Source organism: Ptychodera flava, chromosome 8 (genome assembly GCF_041260155.1).
Source record: "Ptychodera flava strain L36383 chromosome 8, AS_Pfla_20210202, whole genome shotgun sequence".
Lineage (NCBI taxonomy): Eukaryota > Metazoa > Hemichordata > Enteropneusta > Ptychoderidae > Ptychodera > Ptychodera flava.
In genome coordinates, this window is record NC_091935.1 from 10,023,769 (window position 1) to 10,049,420 (window position 25,652).

The 25,652-nt window shown below is 38.0% G+C and overlaps 2 protein-coding genes across 2 annotated transcripts in view; one reads left to right on the forward strand and one right to left on the reverse strand.

Moving 5' to 3' along the window:
* Positions 1-2,929, reverse strand: part of LOC139138431 (transmembrane prolyl 4-hydroxylase-like) — a 66,932-nt gene extending 64,003 nt beyond the window's left edge. The window contains exon 1 of the mRNA XM_070706816.1: positions 2,590-2,929. Within this exon, the coding sequence (XP_070562917.1) occupies positions 2,590-2,829 (240 nt within the window). The 5' untranslated portion in view covers positions 2,830-2,929. The remainder of the gene's footprint in view (positions 1-2,589) is intronic.
* A 273-nt stretch (positions 2,930-3,202) lies between these two features.
* Positions 3,203-25,652, forward strand: part of LOC139138430 (cell cycle checkpoint protein RAD17-like) — a 29,771-nt gene continuing 7,321 nt past the window's right edge. The window contains exons 1-12 of the mRNA XM_070706815.1: positions 3,203-3,431; positions 7,561-7,742; positions 9,565-9,786; positions 10,411-10,491; positions 13,667-13,811; positions 17,938-18,077; positions 18,194-18,372; positions 19,939-20,008; positions 22,311-22,422; positions 23,529-23,750; positions 24,621-24,703; positions 25,282-25,428. Of these exons, the coding sequence (XP_070562916.1) occupies positions 13,721-13,811; positions 17,938-18,077; positions 18,194-18,372; positions 19,939-20,008; positions 22,311-22,422; positions 23,529-23,750; positions 24,621-24,703; positions 25,282-25,428 (1,044 nt within the window). The 5' untranslated portion in view covers positions 3,203-3,431; positions 7,561-7,742; positions 9,565-9,786; positions 10,411-10,491; positions 13,667-13,720. The remainder of the gene's footprint in view (positions 3,432-7,560; positions 7,743-9,564; positions 9,787-10,410; positions 10,492-13,666; positions 13,812-17,937; positions 18,078-18,193; positions 18,373-19,938; positions 20,009-22,310; positions 22,423-23,528; positions 23,751-24,620; positions 24,704-25,281; positions 25,429-25,652) is intronic.

A 25,652-nucleotide genomic window follows, 5' to 3' on the forward strand; every position in this document is an offset into this window, starting at 1 on the left:
AAGTAAGCTTTAAATTATTTCTCTTTCATAATCGACACCAAACGTGTTGCATCACAGTGCGATTCTGTTTATTGGCGAGATTAGAGTCGCCTCCATTACCAAGCTTTGAAATTTAAAATAGCCGCAATTTTCTGTGCCGACTTTATTGGGGAAGATTACTTTTCACAAATAGGTGGTGGTGAAAACGCCATGTTCTAAAGTTTATCGCACACAAGCGGAAGACCGGCGAAGATTGTGAGATTTAGAGTGTAGGAACATCTGCTCCCGAGGCTCATTATGCCTTTACGAAAAATGTGCTGTTAAACAATAAATGCAGCTTGGAACACTCCTTGTGCGGGTGAAGATGTCAAAAGAGCTCTGAGCGGAGAAAGCGGCACAAAGCCAGATTAATCCAGATTTGCCTCACCAGGAAATTGACTCACAGAGTAAAAAATCGATGAAGAAAAGAGAAAAACGAGACTTTAATTAGCGGTGTACAAAGTCGCCACTGGCAAAACCTGGGAATTGTTCCATCAACGACGGTTTCGTCAATCTGGCGACAGATATCCATTACCCTAGTATTGACTCGACATGCAAATTTAAAATCAATCCGGTAACTGGTTGAAACAATACTAATGACGCTGCTTCCATGTTTATCAGATCACAAATTGAAGTGACAAATATTTTTTTATCATTTTATCAAAGGCGGAAATTCAAGAACAAAAAATCCAATGAATACAGCTATCACTATTATTAAATGCCCGCTCAAGGTCACAATCTACCATAAAGAATCTCTTCCCGATGATACCACAGACAAGGTGTGTCTGTGGTAATACTTAACTAGTTTAACCTTCTGCAAAAGTATGAAGGTACGAATAATACGATTTGACGCTTGGTGATTTGGTAAAGCGTTTAACTGTCGTTCCTTCAGTAAGCTTCACTTTCTTAATGTGACCTTCCCTATAATACAGTGGATTAAAGTAAGCATAAATATCGGTCTCGGGCAACAGTCTGAAGATTCCTGGTCTGTCTGTGGCTACGGCGATTCGACCATTGGGTGTGGAAACAGACTAATGGGGTTCAACGGTTATCTAGTTCAGTGCCTGTGATGAGAAGTTAGCTGGCCGTAGAGGGATCCCAGGGAGGGATATGAATACGAGGTTCGTCAGCTCATTTCTGGGCTTTTGTCGCTCGTCGGTAATTTTACACGGAACTCATCAATCACGAGGCATTATCTGTTCCAAGGCTTGCTTGACCATATACGCTTGCTCGCACACGTTATTCATAGAGTGCTGGTTCTTTGACCTCGTACGCACCATTGATGAGCTGGGTCCGAAGTCTGCTACCTGCATGTTAGTTACTTAACGAGGTTGTAATTATCCACGTCTTCGATGCGCTGTCGGTGAGTCTACATGATCACAAATCGACAAAACCAAATTCTTCTCCTGCGAAAAGGAGATGCTTTCACAGACAGACGGGCCCAACGAAGAAAAACTTGCAGCTAAAAATAAAAATCGATCCACCGAGATTGCGGTCCCACTAATTTGCTACGTACATTAACGTGCATGATAAATAGCCTATGGCTAAACCGGCATTGGGCACCGAGTGATTGATTTGTGTCCATGGCAACGATACCAAGTTCCGTAGAGTGAAATTAACCCGGCGACCCCAATTTCACATTTAACGCGGCAGTAATCTTGCAGAGTGCAAAGACAATATTTTACATGCCCTCTGCGATGTAGAGCACCCGATTCAATTATGGAGGATGATCCCATCAGGTTTTCTTTCTTTCTCTCTTTTTTTAACTATTGGATTGCTTGGCTGATCTCGGGTGATGAGTGCCGTCATCAATACCGGCACTTGCATTAGTTACCGGCGTTTGGCATTACCCGCCATCGGTACTACTGGAAACGTGTGTACTTGCCCCGGTAAACTATAATAAAATCTCTCCCTAATAATTAAGCCAATTGCAAATCAAAGTTTAACGGTGCAAAAGGTCTCGATCAATTTTGGAATTCCTCGTATGGAAGTTCCAACAGAAAGTCCAATAGCATTCATTCCCTATGGTACTCGAACACCTGAGAGATTTTTGTGCCTGACACGAGGCATGAACATTCCATGGGCCTGCTTCACTCGCTGGCAAAAGTGAAAAAATGCTTATGGAGACTATGAAATTCTTGGCGGAAATGGACCTGAGTAACAGTAGTTGCTATTGAAAAGGAGAACAACAATATACGTGAAGGTCGCCAGTATGTATCCGCCTGCATAGGACTAGGACTGTGTCGTAAATGCCATCTCCACTCGCGACAGAACTTACCTGTCCAGTTTCGTGCTACGAGTTGAAAGACGGGACTACGATATAGCGGGGTTTTCGTGTCATATTTTCGTTGCTTCGTGAAAGAATTCATTCCAAGTGCTTTAAATGTTTAGTATAGGTCGAAGAGGTGAATATTAGTAACATATGGAAAACATATCATGAACGCTCTACAAACAAAACAAAAATATTTATCATATATTATTAAATATAAAGGGTGCTTTGAAATGCTCTCTGACTTCAGGAAGCCACGCATATTTGCAATGTGAAAAGTTTTTAAAACATGAGCGACATACCTCGACGCCCGGCACTTGGTACAGCGGTAGATTGGCGACGTAGTAGCTTCTGTCATGCCGGCAGTCGTCTCCGACGCACTGATCGACCTCAGCGTCGGCAGTCGAAGAGCCGACAACTTCCGCGTCTTGATTCTCTGACAGGGTCGGCGACGGGAAGGCCGAAATCGTGAGGAGAGATATAGTTGCAAACACGACGATGAGGTGGTCAAACTTCGTTGCCATTTTGCCCATGCTGTTCATTTTCCGGGTTTGTGACACCAAGTTCCGGGTGACTACAAAAGGTACGAACGAGTCGTATGCAAAGTAATCTCAGTCAGTGGACCGGATTTGTTTTGCTGTATGGCCAGACACCAGACTCAGTTGTGTGGCATGCCCCGCCTCGTCCGATGCCAGCAGCCAGGGTTTTGAAGATATCCGTGGATTCATCTGAGTTTTGTTATTCAAGTTTTTATAACATCAGCCGGTGAAGCCTACTTATCTGAATGTTTTAGATGAGGTACGCTGATCACGAGGCAATTCAGTACCTGTTTACCGACTTTCATTAATAATGCACGCATATTGGGCAAACCCGTAAGCGAGCAACGCGCAATCGACACTTTCCCTTGTTTCTTCGAAAACGCCCACCAACTTAGGGTGTATTGAGAGAGTTGTTGAACTCTCGCTGTAGCCTCGTGCGAGATCGCGAGAACCAATATGGCGGCTGGTTTGAACAGTAGGCGACAGGGTGAATAAGGATTTCGCATTTTGTACTTTTCCTAAGATTTGGTCTATCACTGAGACAAGAAGAAGGGTGTGATCGAAAACAAGAAGACAAACATGAGGGCTTGTGAATTCAAACAATGGTAAGCGATCATGAATGTGGACAATTTAATTTGTGCGTATGGAGGTGTACATATACCAAACCAGACGGACTTGAAGCTAGCAAGACGTCCATGTGTATACATATCCGGGTGTACCGGTATGTACCGTGGAGGGGAGCGTTTAGATAGCTCAATGATAGAGCAGTGATAGAAGCAATCGTACAAGTATTAAAGTGAAAGATGTCTGCATTTCTAACTATTTTGGTTGCTCTGCAAATGGTGACAACATGGAGCTATGGTAAGCTTCACAAAGTCAAGTGCCACACACAAGAATGTGGTGCGAACGAGTATGGCGTGAGTGTCCAGCTTTGGCTACGCTACCTGCCAACTCCGAGTTTGGAGGCAGCGTAGCCAAAGCCAGGCCCTTTTGCCATACTTCAGGGCTAGAGAATGTGTTAATAGCTACATGTACACCTACATCCACACTGCTACAGCCTACATAACGTATAGGTACTGCAGTATATTGCTGCGGATCCGTAGCCCTACCACTCCCTTGCTAGTTGTGCTGGGGGAGTGGGGAAAAACGCTTACTTCTCGCCGCATTTTTGAAAATGCGCACGACTGTGCACTTTTTACATTGTCTGAACTGTATCCCCCACTCCCCCAACACAACCAGCCAGGGAGTAGTAGGGCTACAGATCCACAGCAATGCAGTATGATGCTGTGAGGCTGAACTCGAGCATGGTGTTGTTAGGGGCCGTGGATAATTAAAGTATGTGCACGGTAAACGAAACTAAGTGCGTTTGGCCTCAACCCCCTCCTAAACGAAAGGTTATGGCTCATTCTGTATCATACCTACAATCGGTAATTATGTGGCTATAAATATACAGTGTTTTCAATCGGGTTCGAACCCACAACATGCAGCATCCAGTCACCTAGTGGAGAAGCAACAGACAGAAATACTCAGATCGCACAAATCAAGCATAACACATACGTTCCCACCATCATATCCCTGGCATATCCCCTCTAAAATCAATCTTTGTTCAGCGCCAACTTGACAATAACGCATTTTATTCAAAATGGGGGAGTTACATTTACACCGTGCACTGAACACATGTATGTCAAAAGATGTTGTAGCACAGGTGCCACACTGGCCTGGTACACGACAACAGTGTAGAGTGATATTTTGGGATACATAAAACGTTGAGCAAGATGTTGATATGAAAACATGTTGCATGATTTTTGCGCATGGTAATGGAAATACAGTCAAATCCCCCCCCCCCCCCAGTGCGGAAGTTACATTGGCCGTGTGCATTGTAACAATCCACGGCCCCATGGTGAAGTAACACTCACAAAAAGACACGATACAGAAAGAATGAGATTTTTTGCAATTTATCATATCCCTCCCTTCATAAACATATGGTCATGATTCACTGGGAGTACAAACCATTTTAAAAACGCCATCGATACGTGGTTCAGAAATGAGTCATTCAAATATTCATTTTTGCATATAATGACGTCATTGACGTCATTATATGCAAAAATTAATATTTGAATGAATACACGTTAGGAAACTACACATACGACAAAAATAACTTCATAGCAACTACCAATGTCAGTTGTTATGTTGAACACACCTAAAGACATGAATAGCTCACACTACATGCTCCAACAACAGCAACACATACAGTACAAGCAACACTGACAAAATTTATCTGAATTCCTGGCAGCAGTGTCGAATGTCACACAAATGCAGCTATATACATAGAAACAAATCTACAACTACCAACAGCACTGTTTGTAAAGTGGGTTTTTACAAAGATTTGTTATGGATTTCCAGGCTTGGAATTAATGGTAGACACTATGTTGCATGGCTGAGTGGATGAAACTTAACCACATGAAAGATTATTTTGGAGTATGATATTAATGTGCTTGTCAGATTTTTAGAAATAGTGATTATATAATTTGTAATTAGCCATGCAGCCAGATGAAAAACAGACTACCAGATATGTTCTTGGGACTACTGATTTTCAGAAATGGTTGTCCACTTGGACTTTCATGTTAAAAAGTTCATTTTGAGTCCTTGATTTTGGCTTTTATTTTTTGGTATCACAATAACCACAACCTATCTACTTTTTAATATATCCAAATATACACATTAGTAGATAAATATTTTATAGCTGTCTGTTATCAGTGACAATACTTCTTTAACTTCTTGGCATTTCTTAACTTTTAAAAGACAGTTTAGGAATTTTTGGATATTTCATTTAGTCAGTTGTGCTTTAATTTGGCAAAGATAGCAGATGGCTTATTAAATATTCGTAATGATACAATTTTGCAGAAAATCAAAGTTAAAATATATGCGTTTAATGCAGATTGTAGTGAATCTAAACACTACCCAGTACATGAGAATCTTCTGTCCTGTGAAGTACTAAAAGGGGTAAACAGACAGTGTTCCAGAAATAACCCTTTGAAGGATTTAGTTAATTTTGATTATTTAATACTACTGCTCACCGTCAGAGACATATCTTTGCTGTACTCAAGTTTCTGGACACTGTGCATGCATGAAATCATTGCCTGTTCACTGGCACACATGAAGTTGTATGCCAGGAGAAAATGACAAGAACCCACAAGGATCGCAGCAAAATTTTATCTGGAGTGATCAATTCTGTGCTTGTTTTTTCATGTGTTTGATTTTTTGCTCAGCTTTTTGTGTGCTTTTGTTTTGTTTTGTTTTGATGTATAAAGAGTGTTCAATTTATCAACAGGGGACAACTGAAGATTAGTGGACAAGAAAACTGTGCTGTTCCGATAACCCGACCTACCCTATTTTTTAGCTGCCAACTCTAGACGTTTTAGAGCAACATAAACGCTGAAGTAAAAAAGAAAGGAAAAAAACCAGTAAAATCATGCGTTCGTTGCCTTGCTTTTGAATTTTGCTTGAATGAGGATGTCTTTTATGTTTTTATTCCTTTTATATGTATGATACATTTTACTGGAAAAATTGTGGCCACTGTTTGTTTGCCCTGAACCCCTGAAAACTGTGTATTTAAAAAATATTTTGGTAAAAAATCCCTGCCTACCTAGGGACCGTTCAGTTTTTACGGCCGGGGGGGCCGGCAAAATCCAGGGGGGTCATCTTAATTTTGGAATCCGCGAAGGGGGGTCATCGCTTTTTCACTGGTAGGAAAGGGGGGGTCACCACATTTTCAAAAACATAATACCAACAATAAAGTTCACTTTATGCCATGGCCATGATCGACCCTCTTTACAATAATTATACATTATGTATTACCCATGACTTTCTTAACGGGCAGACGCCTTTGGCGGCCCACTCCAATTAGGTTTACTTCATGCGATGGCCATGATCACCCTCTTTACCGGCGGGCCACATTTGGTGGCCCACTAGAATAAAGCTGACTTTACGTAATGGCCCATGACCCTCTTAACCGGAGGGCTGCCTTTGGCGAACCACTCCAATAAAGTTCACTATATACAATGTCCATGGACATAAGTTGTCTATGGAAATGAAGTAAAAAATTGCCTTACAGTCGTCCTAATTAACAGATGTGTCAATGGATGTGGCTGAGAAGTTTGTGCACTGGCATCTCAGCTACACGAATAAAGTGCGCCGCGTACCGTAGTTCAAATCCAAACCATGCGGGTAAATTTGACATATGGGTTTTGGTTATTTTTCAGCGGGGGGGGGGGGGGTCATCAAATTTTTTTGTCTGACAAAGGGGGGGGTTTCATCTTTTTTTCATGAAAAATGAAGGGGGGGGGGTCTATATTTTTTTGAACACCGGCGACAAGATTTTGCCTTCCCCCCCTCCCAGGCCGTAAAAACTGAACGCTCCCCTACCTACTCTATTTTTGAAAACCATGTAATCTGAACAGCGCAATTTATTTTTTTTTGCCTAAAAGGGATTTTCATAGGGTGCCGTAAATAAAAGTATTCGTGAACTCTCTTCTCTAGGTTACTGACAATTCAAACAAAATTTCTTGTGTTCACTAATCTTCAGTCTTGCCATCAATGGTTATAACTTACACAATTTTTTCAAACATTCTTCCAATGTCGTGTTATGTCAATAGCTACATGTATACATCTCCAATTCCAATTTCCAAAAGGACTCCCTAGCCATCCTTGTTTTTTCACAATTTTTTTCTGTAGAACTCTCAAAGAAAACCCACCAAAGGTCAAGCAACTTTGTTATCACTGTGGTCTGATAGTGGAGATAGCAATGATAGTGAAGATTTGACAAAACGAAGAAAAGCAGGTTGACCAGAAGTTTGACGCAGCCGCAGCCAGACAGTTTTGAACGGTCAAAAATCTCACACTCACAGTCAAAAAAGGTAATCAATACAATATGACTCCTGTTGCAAGTGACTGTCTGTCAAAACAGCCTATAAATGTGTGAAGTGCATTATCTCTGCTGATACGTTTATTCTTGGTTAAAGAAAACTTCAGTTGGTTCCAGGATTACACCGAACACTGCAGGACGCAATCTGGAAAGTATGACTTAAATGTTTCAATATTCAGAATTCTTTAAAACATGGAGCTTGATTTATCTCCATGACTCAAAAATAACCAGTTTTGATTAGGCCAAAAAAAAAAAGGAAATGTATCTGGTAAGGTCTTTTTTTTAAAAATGGTGCGGCGACGCGCATTTTATCTTATTTTATTTATTTTTTTCGCTCAAGGGAGGGAGGAGGGTCAGTTTTATAGTTTTATCAATATAGTCACATATATACTGTTCATGCAGTCACTGATCATGCCCCAAAGAATTTTCTCTTTCTCTTCAGCCATTTTGGTTTGGTGTCAGCCACGGCCGCCGGCCACAAACAGAAAAAAAAAGGGTGACGCGCTGTTGTTCAAGTGATGCGCGCTGAGCAGAAAAATTTCATGGTTTTTTGGCCTTAATAATAATAATATTTTATTGCTTGCTTGTAAATATAGGATTTTTATCAAATTTGTGGCAATAAAAGTGTGATATAAAAATAAGTTCAAATTGATTAATGATGTCCAGATGACACTTGACTTGAGAGATGCAATTTTACCCTGTTGCTGCTAAATCTTTCCGACTTGCGAATGTTGACAAAGATTTAACAAAACTGTGGTGAAAAAGGGGAGTGATACAGTAAAGCCCTGATAAGTATAACTTTTTACGATGTGTTCACTTCAATATTCTTCTCACATGTAGGTGTATCAACCAGGGTTTCTTTCCAGAGTGTCCTCTTAATTATGAACCTTTTAAATCAGTTCAGGAATTTCCGGAAAATTCTTTACGTTGAATGTAAAGTATGTGTAATATGTAAATTTTCATGTACCAGTGGGGCTTTACTGTAGATACACGTATACTGGTAGAGAATACTGTCTCTTGGTCTCCTCCCAAAAACTTGTTAAGGGGCTGTCGATAGTTAAAGCTGACGCATGACAAATATAATTTCTCCTTTTCAGTTGAGAGCCCCGCCCTCCCCACTCAAAATGAAAATTCTTATGTGAAATGGGAAAATCAACATCATCAGCATGATTCCTTTAGACCTACTTTCACACACTTTCCTGGAGGCTGATCCCATATTTTGTTACAGATCCACATTTCATGATGAATTTCTTTTAAGAAAATAGAATATTTTAATATATTTCTTACGAAGAAAAAAATGTTTGACACATTTTGAGGGAATTACTTTTGTCGTGCATTAGCTTTACTATAATTATCGATGGTCCCTAAGTTATCGTTGTTCAGCACGTAAAAACAGCCTACAGTGTGGATTGCATGGTCTTTGCTGATGCTGAGTTTTGTTCTAGGCAAAAGAGAAGTTCAGTTGCCAATAATGTAACTGACAAATAATGGTATACAAGCTGTCCTGACAAATAAACCTATACAGGTTTGGGATAAACCAAACACTGTATGAGATAATTACAACAATAACATGAAAAACTTTCACAAGTTCCAGGTACCAGGGGCCAGGGCTATTACGTAAAGTTAGAAACAGTGAGTGCTCACTACAGAAAACCCAGATTTGGAGCATTGCAATTCAGTGTTCTGGTACAGCAAGTTGATGCAATCTTAGTATTGCACATGTGTAAACTGTACCAGAACGTAGACGTTGCAGTACAGTTAGCAAAATATTTTTATGTTGATGATCAATTTTTCCATATTCTTAAAATAACCAGAAGCGGCAATGGATCAGCTCATCCTTTGATGATTTTGGAGATTTTGGGGAAAACATCACAGGGAGCCAGCCAAATTCTTCCTCAGCATTCCTCCCCAGCAGCAAGAAAAGACAGAGAGAAACATTTCAGTCTGATAAGCTGAGCCATGTCAGGTTCGCCAAACCTGCAAAGAGAGAACTAGAAACTGAAGTCTGGGCTGACAAACATAAACCAAAAGTTCAGGTGAATTTAAATGTTCTACTTGTCTTTCCAGTAACTATTGCAATTAATTTGAAGGCAATAAACCATGCAATTTTATGCAAATCACTATGCAAAGTAGTATGTAAATCATATGCAAATAGGCTGCTGCTTGTTAGTCTGGTCCTTTAGAGAACAATGTCGCAGTACTAGTCTTTCACAAATATTGTCAAAGAAGGAACAGTTAAATCTTGTAGGCTTTAGTGTTCAGGGCATGCACACAAGACTAAATATACAGAATGAACCTGACAGACCCTTAAATTTGTAAATGTTTTTTCTAGATCTTTCTCTCAAATGTCATGGAATACAACATATCATGGGATTTTTTGAACTTAGAAGTGATGTAAATTTTGACATTTTGAAATTCATAATGGAAGAATCGTAACAGTATCTCTCAGATCACTTGCTAAACGGAGAATGCAAGATAAAAACGATAAAATCAGTCAACGACCACCACCTCAATGATATTTTATGCCTCAACAAAAGAAGAATTTACCAGTAAAAGCAATTATCTTTAGTTCTGTTCAGCTTGTTAAGTGCTCTGAAGTTTGTGCAGTAAAGTAAATTTATGGAAAGTCATGAACTAAGTGGCTGTGATTTTTCCACCAGACTGATTTGGCTGTACACAAGAAGAAGATCTCTGAAGTGGAGACATGGCTCCAACAACACTGTGCTGCAGGAAGGCAGAAGGTAATGTATGGTTCCAGGATTCGTCACAAGGGGACTTTAGGGGTGGGCCTCCCTTCTGTTTGCTAAGCAGTCTATTCATATGTTAATAGCTGTACGAATAGATTACATTTTCACAACAAAATAATATGCAAATTTAAGCATTGGTATGCAAATTGGCTGTCCCTTGTAGTCCCCACGGACACCGTCCGGGGGGACTTATAGGTTTGGTCATGTCCGTGCGTGCGTGCGTGCGTGCGTGCGTGTGTGCGTCCGTCCGTCCGTTCACGCAGATATCTCAGAGATGCAAGAAGCGATTTCATTCAAACTTGGTACAAGGATTACTTCATATGTCATACAGATGCACGTCGATTTGTTTTGTGATACGATCCAATATGGCCGCCAGGCGGCCATTTTATTACGATTTTTTCATGTACAGAGCCATAACTCAGACATGTTTCAACCGATTTTATTCAAAGTTGGTACAAGGACATTGACCAATGTCATAGATATGCACGTCAATTTGTTTTGTGATACGATCCAATATGGCCGCCAGGCGGCCATTTTATTACGATTTTTTCATGTACAGAGCCATAAATCAGACATGTTTCAACCGATTTTATTCAAAGTTGGTACAAGGACATTGACCAATGTCATAGATATGCACGTCGATTTGTTTTATGATACGATCCAATATGGCCGTCAGGCGGCCATTTTATTATGATTTTTTCATGTACAGAGCCATAACTCAGACATGTTTCAACCGATTTTATTCAAAGTTGGTACAAGGACATTGACCAATGTCATAGATATGCACATCGATTTGTTTTGTGATACGATCAAATATGGCCGCCAGGCGGCCATTTTATTACAATTTTTTCATATACAGAGCCAAAACTCAGACATGTTTCAACCAATTTTATTCAAGTTGGTACAAGGACATTGACCATGTCATACATATGTACGTCGATTTGTTATGTGATACGATCCAATATGGCTGCATTGCGGCCATTTTGTTAAGATTTTTTCATGTACAGAGCCATGATACTCTCAGGCATATCTCAACCGATTTTATTCAAAGTTGGTACAAGACATTAACCTATGTCATACATATGTATGTCAATTTGTTTCATGATATGATCCAATATGGCTGCATGGCAGCCATTTGTTACAATTTTTTCGTGTCCTTAGCCAAAACTTGGGCATGTCTCAACTAATTTTATTCACCGATTTTATTCATTGTACAAGGACATTGACCTATGTCATACATATGCACATTGATTTGTTTTATGATACAATCCAATATGGCGCCGTGTGGCCATTTTTTTACGATTTTTCATGTCCGGAACCATAACTCAGACATGTATCAAGCAAATTTATTCAAAGTTGGTACAAGGAAATTGACTTATTTATACATATGTATGTCGATTGGTTTCACGAGATGGTCCAATATGGCCACATGGTAGCAATTTTGTTATGGTTGTTTCATGTCGAGAGCCATAACTCTGGCAAGTCTCAACTGATCTTATTCAAAGTTGGTACATGTACATTGACTTACGTCATACATAACATGTTGATTTTTTAAACAGTAAGATCAAATATCGCTGCATGGCGGTGATTTTGTTACAATTTTCAAATGTACAGAGCCATAACTCAGACATATTTCCACCAGTATCATTCAAAGTTGGTACAAGGACATTGACCTATTTCATACATATGTTCGTCAATTGTTTCACGTCATGTAGCAGTAACATGTCAAGTATTGAAGTTTCATAGTAGGCTGATATGTCCAGAAATACGTGTTGCATCAAATTCATGAAACTTTACACAGATGTTAACTGATGTTAAGCTCACATTGCTTTAACATTGAAAAAGACATTTATCAGTGTCATTTTAATTAATTTGTAATTGCATAAGTAATGAACTTTCCTAATTAGGGTGATATAGCCACAAATTAATACAACGTCAAATGTGATGAAACTTGATACAGATGTTGATCTCATAGTGTTGTAAATACTGCATCAAACTTTATGAAATATGGTACCAGTGATAATCTGTCAAGTGTTAGAATTGTATGCAAAAATGTTTTGCAACATCCTGTTGATTAATTTGTAGTTGACTCATTTTCTGAACTTTAGGATGGTGGCCTACATTGGTTTTATGTTTTCATCACCATGGAACTCATTCTTGGCCAATGAGCGCCATCTGTATCAAAGTATTTTTATCACAGACCTAATTAATGAAGAGGACTCTATCCTCTCTGAGGACCTGTAATCAAAGTACCCATTAACAAGTGGGGACTGTGTCATCAACGATGACTTGTTTTTTCCAAGCTGTGGAGAACACTTAGGTCAAATGTAAGTATTTATTTTCTTGGCGTCCAAGAGAACTTTTCGTGCAATGTGCCTTTGGTGTATAAACTTCGCTGAGAGGCCATAGTGTTTATGTATATGATTAGCCAAGTGTTTTAAGCTTCTGTCATTAATCCACATCGAGGAACTATCACACACCTTTCGCCCTCTAAGCTCTATCTTAGAGTATTGTAATAGAATTGGATTGAAGACACAGTTATATTCTCATAGTTTGATGTTTGGTTTGTTACAGCAAAGTTCAAAAACCGATCTCTTTACCGTTTAAGAGAGTAGATCAATGGCATTCTATTTGAGTCCCAGAAAAAAATGAAAAAAATTAAATAAACCTCCTAATATCACCAAATTATCAGATCAAGAGTGGGTTTCAAATACCCAAGGTGGTGGTTTTTTCTAGGGCAAGCCAATTCATCATATGACTATAGAAGATATGAGAAATAGTGTTATTGTTTTCTGTCTTTTCTGCATGTTGAGTTGGTTAAAAGTACCAGTATGTTATTGAACAATCTTTCTGAGCTTTACAGGATTCTCTCCCCTGATTTCATCAATGATGCAAAGGAAACAAAATAGTCCATTACAGCAGCTTAGTTCCTTCATGGTAAGACATAGGTGTAGGTTTAGAATATGGTATGTTGTACACGATTATGAGAAATGACTGAGGAAACTTATTCACAAAGTATGGAGGTTTTATCGTCTTTGGAAATTCAATTATTTTGGCTTTAGTGTTTGATATAATAAGAAAATAATCAGAATTTTTTTCATGAATTATGAAAATACTAATATTTCTTCCTTATGTGACATTTTCCTTTCCTTTGTCTTTCTCCGATTAGAAATCTGCAATATTGCTGCTGACAGGCCCCGCTGGGGCAGGAAAGACCGCCACCATGAATGTGTTATGTCAAGAAATGGGAATTGAAATCCAGGAGTGGGTAAATCCGTTGCTGCCAGCATTTGAAGCCTCCAAAACCTATCAAGGTAAGAAACAGAAGCAGCTCACAGGAATTGACATTTTCAGAGGATGACGAATTTCATTCCGTTTTTCCACCCACCCACACGGATATCATCTGGATGAAGATGCTGAGTAGGGTTGATTGAATTTGATGGCAAACAAGGGAGAGATGTCGTCGCCCTCCAAATTAATTCATCATGTCGCCACGTAGTCCACTCCTGATGATGGATGGGTCTATAGACTTATTTGCTTAGCTCAGTTTATGCAGAATGAAAGTAAACAGAATGCTCTAGTGAATGTCATTTTATGCAGTAGCTGATCAAACAGTGTACGGGTAATTTATATGACCACTCATGCATAAAAGTCCACACACTCATACAAATGTACAGTGTCATTTTTAGAGTTGTATTTTGTCATTTTTTCATTGTATGAGAATTAATGGGCTTTTCAAAAAGTTAATGGAAATGTCAGTATGGTTTGGTATGACAACCACACGTATCCTGTTTCTTTAGAGTGCCAGATGAAATAATAATACTTCATAATGAAACAGAGTAGTAAAAAGAAGGAATTCATGGACTCAGAAAAACAGGAAAACAGACCAATTAGAATAATTTTGTAATATTTGTTAAGGTACTGTACCTAGAAAGTGAAAGACTTAAACTTTTGCAGAAACTTTCCTGAATGAAGCTTTCAACCATTCTCTTACCAAATCAACAATAAAAATTAGGGGTCACTGTACAAATTTGGGAACTAGCGAAACAAATTACCTGACATTATATGACATTTGGAATTCAAAATGGCCGCCATTCCTGTGTTAATTTTATGGGGCAAATCAAATTTTTGATTTTTGAAAAAACTAAGACAGTAAAAAATTTCTTCCTCCAAGAGCTGTAAAATGAGCCCCCACAAGTGGTTGATCAGAAAAGAATTGTAGAAATTTGAGAATCTGACTAATTGTCTCCGAGGCACATATTACCTTAAGGAATGAAAACTTACCATCAGGTTAAATTCCCTCATAACATGAATTCAAGGTTGCTTCCCTACCCACCCCTGAACTTGCAGTCTAATACAGGGAAAACAAAGTCCACTGATCTTGTGGCTTCATTATCTCATAATAGATTCTACACTTTACTGATCGTTCATGAAGTATCATAATGGTCATACAAGGGGGATTGCAAGTATTTCTTTGGCATTGAGGCATCAAATTTGAACAAGGATACACGGTACTCCCTATGCAGTGCTAACCTCTTTCCTGCCTGTATCACTTCCCCATCTCCTAAGTCAGTGAAAAGCAGTCAGCCAAAGCCATTCCAATTTTCACCCTTGTTGGCTTGGTTTGTTATAGCAGCTTTAGGCATGAAAAAATTGTTGTAATAGTGATTATCATGTTTTTAGGTGCCTTCAAATGTTAAACTTTTTGTTGAAATGCATCATATGGAACATGTTATACTTTACTAGTTTTAACCAACGTGACCAGATAGTGAAATATGAATTTAGCAGGGTAAAAGTTAAAGTTGTAAGTTAAAGGTTACAAGTATTCGAAAAATATGCTTCATTTTCCATAGCACTTAGATTGTTTTATGCAATCCTTATTGTTTTAATTATTCATCAATGAAATCACAGTGATTTTTATGTGCCACTCGTGTATGTGCCATCATTGAATGGGGATTTAGCCAGGGGGTTTTGACTGCTGTCTTTGCTAGGTGACTTGACGCCTCACGTTGTGAGTCCTGATCCGACTGAGAATTTACGGAATATTCTATGATTGGCTGTACAAGTACATTCTGAGCACTCGTCGTGATCATTACTGCCGTGAATGATTGATTCCAAAGCTGACGTTCTTCAGATGGAACTCGAGTAGCTCCGTTGCTGCTGTGTAGTAGCACCACTACTGTATGTAATTTCGTAGCAACTGTAACATTAAACTGTAACGTTAGTAACTTGTAAGAAATCCCCTTACGAGGTTACTCCTCAGTGTATGAAAAGTTTAGTCCATGCGGGATTACTCCTTTTCAAGAGAACGGATCAGTGTTCTGTTAATAACTGCATATAGTGACTCCACTACTATTACTCTACCTTCGTATGACAAGAGATTTGTCACAGCCGGTGGACAATTTTCAGTTATTGCTGCAGAAGATTAAACTCTGGATTTTTTTTAAATCCCACATGAAATGCTACATTCAACATTCATAGCACAAAACACTAAGACCAGATGAAGCAGTAAGCCAGCAGGCAAATCGTAAATGTCACGACATTACAGAGGAATCGTCGTCGTCAAAAAATCAGGAATAAAGAAAGTCATCTCTGACGGTGACCAGCAAATCAGATATTAGCATTTTGAAGCCTTGCATGGACATTAATGTTGCATTTGTACCCAATGGGGGAGATTGTACACTGATACCATCTTTTGAAATGTTACCAATACTGTTCTGGTGGCTAATCACTAGCCACTGGGAACCCCTCGCTAAAAGAGCTTTCATTCTGTCTTTCTGTGTAAGCTGATCATTTTTTGGCCCCCCAAAAGTTCATCAGGCAAGAAAGCTAATCTCTAAAGATTCCCTTTGAAAATCCCTCCTGTAATCTTCTCAGTTGAAGTCCCTTCTCGTAAAACCTCTTGCGAAAAGAAGATGTCTGGAGCAGGATTTTGTTTTTTGATTATATTTAGCATAATCTACATGTTTGATTAAAGACCACATAGAACGGTGGAGAAAGATACTGTAATGTACAGCTACATATTGAAATATGTTCACTGCAACATTAAAAATTTGCGTATATGTTTACTTGCATCATTTGTCTGATATAACAGCAATACTAATGATGTTAGATCACAAATTTACATTTAAATGTGATTAAATATGGTCTTAAGTGGTGAGTCGCTGTTTCCAATCATCTTATAACACCAGATTGTTTCATAAATGGCAAAATGAAGATTGGCCCTTTGATCAATCATTCATTCTCTTGAACATGACACCACACCTCTGACGTGCATGCGATACGTGTGTGGTCAAGTTTCACTGCTGTGGGGTGTTTATTACTAATTGATCATGACATCTGCGCAAGCAACACTTGTGTATTAACAGCATAATAACAGTACCTGCAGAAACACATAAACCTGAAAAACAAAGGCTCCTACTGAGTGCAAATACAGTTGAGAATTTAACTGAACTGACACAAGCCTTGATGGCTGCTCTCCAATGATGTTATGTTTTTCATCCCAAACGAAATTTAAGTACCGTTTTAATTTGTTTATGAAATTTTAAAATTATTTTTGTTACTTTTTAAACTTTGTCACTTTCAAATCTTGATCAAAGTAAAACATTTTTGAAGATGGGGACGTGACGTTTGATGACACATTCACAAGCCTTATAGGATTGCAATTGTGGCAAATACGTTGAAAAAGTCTTACTGTCCTGTGGTGATACATGGATATCAGTGAGTTTCTTGCTGACACCTGCAGCGACTCATTGCAGAAGCAGTTGAGAAAAAATATAATCGATATCTGCAGAGATGTCAAGCATCAATCCTGTTCCATGGATAATTTGTGGATAGCAAGAGTATTTCTTTACCCTTTTACAAGCAGACTTAGTACAAGCTCATTAATTTTTAACCTTTTCACCAGCATGGTCAGGCCCAAACCCGTTGTTGTCATCGGTGAGAGTGGACGTCTTAATAGGCGAACAGCTTTATAGCACTTGTAGATCTGTCCACAGGCAAATAGGATGTAACGATTGAAAAGGGACAGTCCCAGGATTCACTCATTATACCTCTTTCTGTTTTGCTGTCTTCCAGACTTCGATTCTTTGTCATAATGAGCATGATTTTGCACATTCATAGGGAAAATATTAGCCATTAAACTGTCTTTAGTTTTCTTTGCATGAAGTTTAAGGTGAACCTGTTTTTGAATAAACAACAACACTAGTATTTTCTGTTTTTTCCAAATTTTCTCATCAGTCATCCCAAATATCACACTGTATCAAAGCTTGCCTATAGTTTGTGATCTTGTCTCCAAAGTTTGAATGGCTGCTGGTGGTATGCATATTGATCTACAAGAGAGGAAATGTTTCATCTGAAAATAGCGACATAATCATCATATATATTTTACAGGTACACAAGTCATTACATGATGAGTCTCTATATTTGTACATGTTGCAGATTTTGTTCCAGTTGGTGGTTTTACCAGTCAGTCGCAGCAAACCCTCTTCCACGACTTTCTACTGAGAGCAAACAGGTACAACACACTTCAGATATTTGAAAACAGTTCAGGGCTGTCAAAGAAGATCATTTTGGTGGAAGTAAGTATTACCTTTCTCTACCATACTGTAAACCATGTAAACCCTGACACCAAACGATTGAATCTGTCAATCTAGAAAGAACCCTACTTGACATGAATGTTATCAAAACCCGACAGGACATGCCGAATGCCTTCTTCAGGGACCCATACAGCTTCCACGATATTCTGAGGCGATATTCTGTGACTGGTAGATGTCCGGTGGTGTTCATCCTGAGCGATAGCTTTGGTGGAGAATCCATTGTCAGGGATTTGTTTCCAAAGAATGTGCAGGTGTCGTTGGGAATTGATAACATAAGGTGAGACCATACAGCTTTGTCAGCCAGGATTTCAAATTGTATTTCAACCTGTATTTATATTTACATGTACCAGATTTTGGCATGTCACTAAGCCAAGAAAATACCATTGACAAACCCAGTTGCTTGATGTACTAATGTCAATACAGTCAGATTAATTTTTAAAGAAGACTTTGTCTCCTTAAGGTAATATGCACCTCGAAAGTGAAAGACTTAAACTTTTGCTCAAACTTTCCTCAATGAAACGTTCGACCATTCTCTTATAAAAGCAAGAATAAAAATCAGGGGTCACCGTGCAAACTTTGGTACTAGAGAGACAAATTACTTGCGATTTCTCGATATTAGAAATTCAAAATGGCCGCCATCCCTGTGTTAACTCTATGGGGAAAAATAAAATTTTCGATTTTCGAAAAACTAAGCCAGTGAAAACTTTTCTTTCGTCAAGAGCTTCAAAATGAGTCCCCACAAGTGGTAGGTCAGGAGAGAATTGATAAAACTTGAAGGCCTGAATTTCTGTCCCCGAGGTGCGTTCTACCTTAAGTTCCATCATCGAAGCTGACATTTGTACTTTCTACAATCATTCAATAATTTGCCAAGAAAAGATATTTATATTCATTTTTCTTACGTGCTGATGCATGCATTACCCATCTCCGTGCGTAAACGTTTGTTATTTTTTCAAATTGTATTATACATTTTTTCCTTTATCCCATTGTGAAAATACATATTTTGGCCCGGTACCTTTCCATGCATGGAAGGCTCTGACCTCGTAAAACATTTAGCTTTTTTCATGCCATAGACACGTGCAATATCCCATGGATCTGGTGCAGTTTGCTACAACTTAAGTGTCTGTAGTATTTACAGGTGCCAGTCATTGCTTTGCCAGTTGTTGAAATTCATGTTTCATACGTAGCCACAACCATAAATCATGTTATTACATGCCTCGTATATCGAACGTCACGCGCTCCATAGGATTCAATGGTAACTCGTTGATGACGTCGCGGGCCGCATAGTCATCATTGGACTGAAAGTGAACCGGAACTATTTTCAACTTGACAACTTTTTTATGTTGAAATGTCGAAATTTCATGTTTTGCACAGGAAATCCGGTTTTGGAAAATTTTGCAGAAAAAAAAATGATAAACCGCATAACAGTAGTTTAAATATATCATTGCGCCATTCGATGATGAAAATCGTTCCATTTTTAGCGGATTTTCGTCTAAGATGGAAATAAAGCATTGGATTATCATTTGCCAATAAATATAAATATTTTGAGTGAAAACTGTGTAAGAGAGGCATGTCATAAAAACATTATAGCCCAAACATGGGACTATGTACCCTCTTTGCCCGACGTAGGGAGGGCAAATGGTCTCCTGCCCTCAGGCACATAGTCCCATGTTTGGGCTATAATACAACAAAGTGATGTCATAATTTTTTCAGTTGATAATCATATTTTGTTTTGTTGCTTTCATCAGACATATTGTAAATAAACAAATTAAGTTTTTTTTTTCAATTTTCCATTCCTGGCTAGTTATTTATATCGTTGCCGTCTCTATTTTGTCTATTTTTACAGCTTTAATCCTGTAGCTCCAACCAGCATGACAAAAGTGTTGACCAGAGTGGCTCAGAATGAAGCTAGTCAGGTACGTGTGTCTGATAACAATGTTTGCAGATTCAATTCAGCCTCCGACATGTGGTCGTTGCAGTTGAATCCATCTACAGATGTTAACATTCTTAAAGAATCGACAGACAGACTTTGATAATCTTCTTTCATCAATGGAAAAAGAAGGCTTAGAAATTTGTCTCCGGAAGCTTAAATGATTCATGACAATCTGTTAATATCCAAACATGCCCACCTAGTACTATATCAAAAAGACACATGAAGTACTGTATCCCGAAGAAAATTTAAAACTCAATGTACATGTAGATCCTGGCTCCTATTAAACTGTATGTGAAATCAAGGTCCCTCTATCAGGTGATCGAGGGACCGTGATGAAATACAGAGTCCCATGACAAAATTTGTCTTGTTCTTTATAATGTAAAATATTAATGGAAATAAAAAGACACAAAGTCAGAAGTGGCTGTCGGCTTTTACTTGACTTGAAACTAACACTTCAGACTTGCTGTCCCAGAAATATCAGTTTTTAGGTGTACATGTGTTGTATTTAAATCCTACATGCCCATGAATTATTTAAAGATGTCTGAAAAACTTCAGTGTTTTGGGCGATCCTATTAAGAAAGCTAGCACTGCTGAAAACATTCCTTCTTTTCCTGATTGCTGTGTTCCCAGTCTGCAAAAAATATTGAGGAGTATATTTTTAATGAACGGTAACAAAGACAATGTAATCCAAAACAGGAAAACGTCTACTTCCCTATAGGTAAATTTATTGCCGTAGATCGGGGCATGTACATTTGGCAAAATTAAGAGAGAGGTTGTCATGACGATCAAAAATACAGATTTACGGCCATGAAGATGTAAATATTTATGGGATGTTTATAACAATACATGCATCCTTCATGCAGCAGACAAGACATGGTTTTTAGCGCAAGTGAATGGCATTACTTTCCTGTTTTTTATGGAGTCCCCTAATGTCATGCTGGCCATCAAGATGATGCGGATGTTTGTTTGATAGCTCTCCATTGTGCAATATTTATGGCGATTCCTCTTACTTTATGCGGTCTCCAGGTACATGCTTAGCGGTTGTTCTCCTCGGGTTGAAATAAAACAACGAGGTGGGGTGAACTTCGACCTCGCGTAGATGTATCAAAGAAGGCACTCTGAAAAGACTGATGTTTGATCAATAGGAACATGCATGGGAAGGGGGATGAGACCCCCCCAAGGAGGATTTTCTGGGATTGTGGGATGAATTTTTAAGATGTTAGGAGTAGCACATTGTGTGAAAGACAGACTAATCAACCAATCTAGAAATCTTATCAACTGCAATCGCCTCATCAACCAGTTTTTAGTGACTCATCCAGACCCAACTACATGCATTCTGTTAATCAAGGAAAAGTTGAAGCCGATCTGGTTAATCCAGTCTAGAGTTTCAAAGGATGAGAGTTCTAAACTTATTTCTCCTCCTCCTAAGTTTATATTGCATTTACGCAGATGGGAATGTTATCGACATACAAAGAATACCAATGATTTCCCAACCAAACTGTAAAATGGCAAAAGAAAGAGATTGGCACTTCCAATAGGGTACTGGCATGAAACAAATGTAGGAGTTGGTTAAATTTATGAAAAGGAAGTTTTTTGATCATTAATGTTGACAATTTGTGAAAGAATATGCTATGCATGGAATTACTCTCAAATTAGTAGTTATTTACAGTATTGTAAATTTGCGGTATTGTAATATTTCCAATTTTTCTGATCATTGATTCTGTAATGAAAATGTAACACTACAGAAGCATTTATTGCTTCAGTGAGTAGCAAATCTGTGAATGATAACCCAGCGAAGACGTGAATCCTCAAATATTCAAACATTCGGCACTAAACGCAGGTGAAAAGAACAGAAAAGGGTTGACAGGATCCAGGTCCAATATTATGTGACATTGGAAATGCTGAATGTTTACAGATATCTATGATGTGATCAAATAAACATGTTGGATTTCCTTCCTTTCCTGACCACTTCACGTCAAACTTTTCACGTGACCTTTGTAACTGTTCTTTTTGCATAGCGCATGTATGTTTACACACCCATCACTGCAATTCACAATCCATTACTCCATTAGCTTCAGTGCTTTTTGATGTAATTTCGAGATCAACTTATTTTTATTGTTCCACATACAAAGGTCATCAGTGATTCAAAGTCCCAAGTAAACATATCTTTTCATCTTCTGTAATGGCCGTCTGTGATTAACTTATCCATATGCTCATTTATTATGTATGACAACCATGTACCTGAGTTATCCCGTGTTTTCCATATATGCCTTTATTAATTGTAGGGACATGTAAATTTTACGATGCCTTCCAAAGAGACCCTAGAGGAATTAACAAGTGCAAGTTCAGGTGATATACGAGGTGCTATCAATGCCTTACAGTTCACTTGTCTGCAGGGTAAGTGATTTACTGGCCCTTGGCTCTGCTTTTTGATTTCCTTTGCAGATAGGTACGTCATCTAGCTTGATTATGTGCTGAGTTATGCCAGAGTTTTGCACATGAATGCAGAATGCCGAATCTGTATTGGGTCGACTCTGTGTAATTCAAGTTTACTAAAACATACCTTTTTGCCCAGCCAAATAGTATGTACATACCGTCGTATGTATGTATCTATGTATGTACACCATGTATGTGTGTGTATATTTGTATTTATTTATGTACTTACATGTATATACTCGGGCCATGTATGTATGTATGTATATATGCATGCATGCATGTATGTATGCACGTATGTATGTATGTATGTATGTATGTATGTATACAGTATTTTATGTATCTATGCATGCATGCATGTAGTATGCATGCATGTATGTATGTATGTTTGTATGTATTATGTATGTATGTATGCATGTATGTATATATGTATGTATATATTATGTATGCATGTATGTATATATGTATGTAAGTATGCATGTATGTAAATTTAATGCTTTAGTGCGATTCAGTGAAAGAGGACGCACCACGTTACAACACATTTTACTTTTTTTGTGTGATCACAGACAAATTTCAACCCCTTACTAATTAAAATACTGTTAAAGTTAATGTAGAGCAGCAATATAGTAATTGAAACTGCTTTGATGTGACAGGATTTATAAATATTCAGATAGGTCACAACTCAATACTAAACAAGTTAACCCTTTGAGCGGAAAGTCAATGTTTGTTGCCCTTATAAAATATATCTCAGTCAATTTTTGTCTGATTTTTGCCAAAATTTTGAGAAAAAACTGTGGCTGATGAAGTATTGTGTTCATTTAGTCCAAAATTATCAGAAAGATTACAGAAAAGTTCACGAAAATGGGTAAAACGTTGCATTAAAATTTTGGTGGAAAAAAATACAGCACTCAAAAGGTCAATGAGACTAGGAAAAGAATATTTGGGGTTGTCAGTGTTCAAAGTTTGATGTGCATGTATATAGAGGTACATGTAGGTGTCCATACCTGAAAAATTGGAAATTTGCAATATGAAAGAAATTACAACTCATTACACGCGTCTTTCCCTTTCAGATCCAGACGTGGCTGCTTATTTTAAAAGTTTAAAAAAGTCGTCATTTACAAAAAAAGAGAGCTTCTCAGGGAAGCCGCAGAAACGGACAGGGAAGGGGAAAGACTCATCTTTCAAATCAAGAGAAGACAGTAGGGGTGAAATGAGGCACATACCTGCCATAGGTGGCAGAGATCACTCCATGTTCTTATTCAGAGCTCTGGGGAAAATCTTACATTCAAAGAGTAAGTTTGCAGTGGAACTGTACCACGTGTACTTTGATTGATGATGCATTCTCAGGACACTGTGATTTGAAACTTGTCAGAATATCTCCACATGATCAGTTGTCGTGCATGTGTGTTAATACTGTAAAACCCCTATCAGTTCGACTAGAAAAAAATAATTGCAATTTTAAATTACTGAATTATTTGGAAATCAGCAAAGCCAAAGTAATTTTAGTGTGGAATTATTAGAGATTTGCACTTTTTCAACAGTTCATAAGTGATATGCTTACCGTCTTGGATGATTGAAACAATCAAAGGTCACTTTCCTTAAGTCCCAACTTAGACATGTTCTGTACTGTACATTGTATTGTTCTGTGTATGTTATCAAAAATAAAATTTTCAAAATAGTTTGTCATGGTAGGTTTGTTGAATTAATAGAGATTGAGAAAGTCCCCATTTCCATCTTTGGTCGAATTGATTTGGGTAAAATTTCATTTTTGAGGAAAAATTAGAGTGGTTTAATTAAAAGAGTGGCCAAATTGATAGGGTTTTTACGGTAGTCTACATAAGAGGACTGTTCATATGTTGAGAACACCAATGCAGATTGTCATATCTTTGAAGTTGGACATGTCTATTCAAATCCTGTAACATTTGCTGTAATTGTCTGATCCTGAATTCATCTGCAGAAGATAACTGTCCTTGCTTAGCTTGGTGAACAATTTTGTATAATGTATGTACAAAGCAGAAACAAGAGCAAGTCAATGATGTGTGTATGTGTGCGTGTGGGAACGGGAAAAATTGGAGAGGTTCATTGAACCTGAACTAACATGGAAAAAGTTGATTTTCCACTCATAAATTTTTACATTTTCCTTTCCAAACTACATTTTTCAGGAGACCCGAGGGATGAGAACAGCCCAAGGCTGCCAGCTCACCTTTCCAGTCATGAGAGAGATCCACTGACCTTTAACCCAGAAGTACGTTGTTTTTATCTATGTGCATTGTCCCTTCTGAAATGTGAAAAACTTTTCATATTTATCATTTGGTTATGTAGATTGAACAGGTTTCATATGTAAATCATCTTTACTTTTTTTGATTTAATTTGGAGATAAAAAAAAATGCTTCAACCGCAGCCTTGGCTTTCAGTCTAACAGCAGACTTCCAAGCAATGGGAGGCAGATATCATTACTTTTTAGCTATGTGTATATTCTATAACCATACAGAATATGCTTCATATTTATTATTTTCCGTGATGGTCATTCATCATTCATATATACATATATATATATATATATATATATATATATATATATATATATATATATATATATATATATATATATATATATATATATATATATATATATATATATATATATATATATATATATATTCTTATTCATTTACTTACTCATCATTTATCTATTCCTGATTTTAGAATTTTTACCCACCAACTAACTTATCCCATATCCTTTACCTCATATTGGTAAAGCAAGGGCTGTACCATGAAATGCAGATCGCTTATTATTGCAATTAATTTGTTGTCAATTTACAGGAAGTGGTTGAGAAGACACACATGAGTAGCGAGTTCTTTACCTCGTATCTGCATCAGAATTACCTTGACTTTTACTCAGACATAGATGACGTAGTCAACGCCAGTACTTACCTGAGTGACGCCGATCATCTCACCATTGACTGGACAGTAAGTAATCTTTTATCAGCTGTTTGTATGTAACTTTTGAAAAACATAGTGAAGGAACCCTCTGTTGCTCGTGTACTTGTGTGCTTTGTTTTAGAAAGTTTGTCAAAATTTTTGATGCAAGAATGGATTGATAATTTAATGCGAATAAAATTGTACCAGGAATTGTGATAGCAATCGCTAAAAATTAGTCATTTTCATGAAAAATATTCAAGGTTGAAAATCCA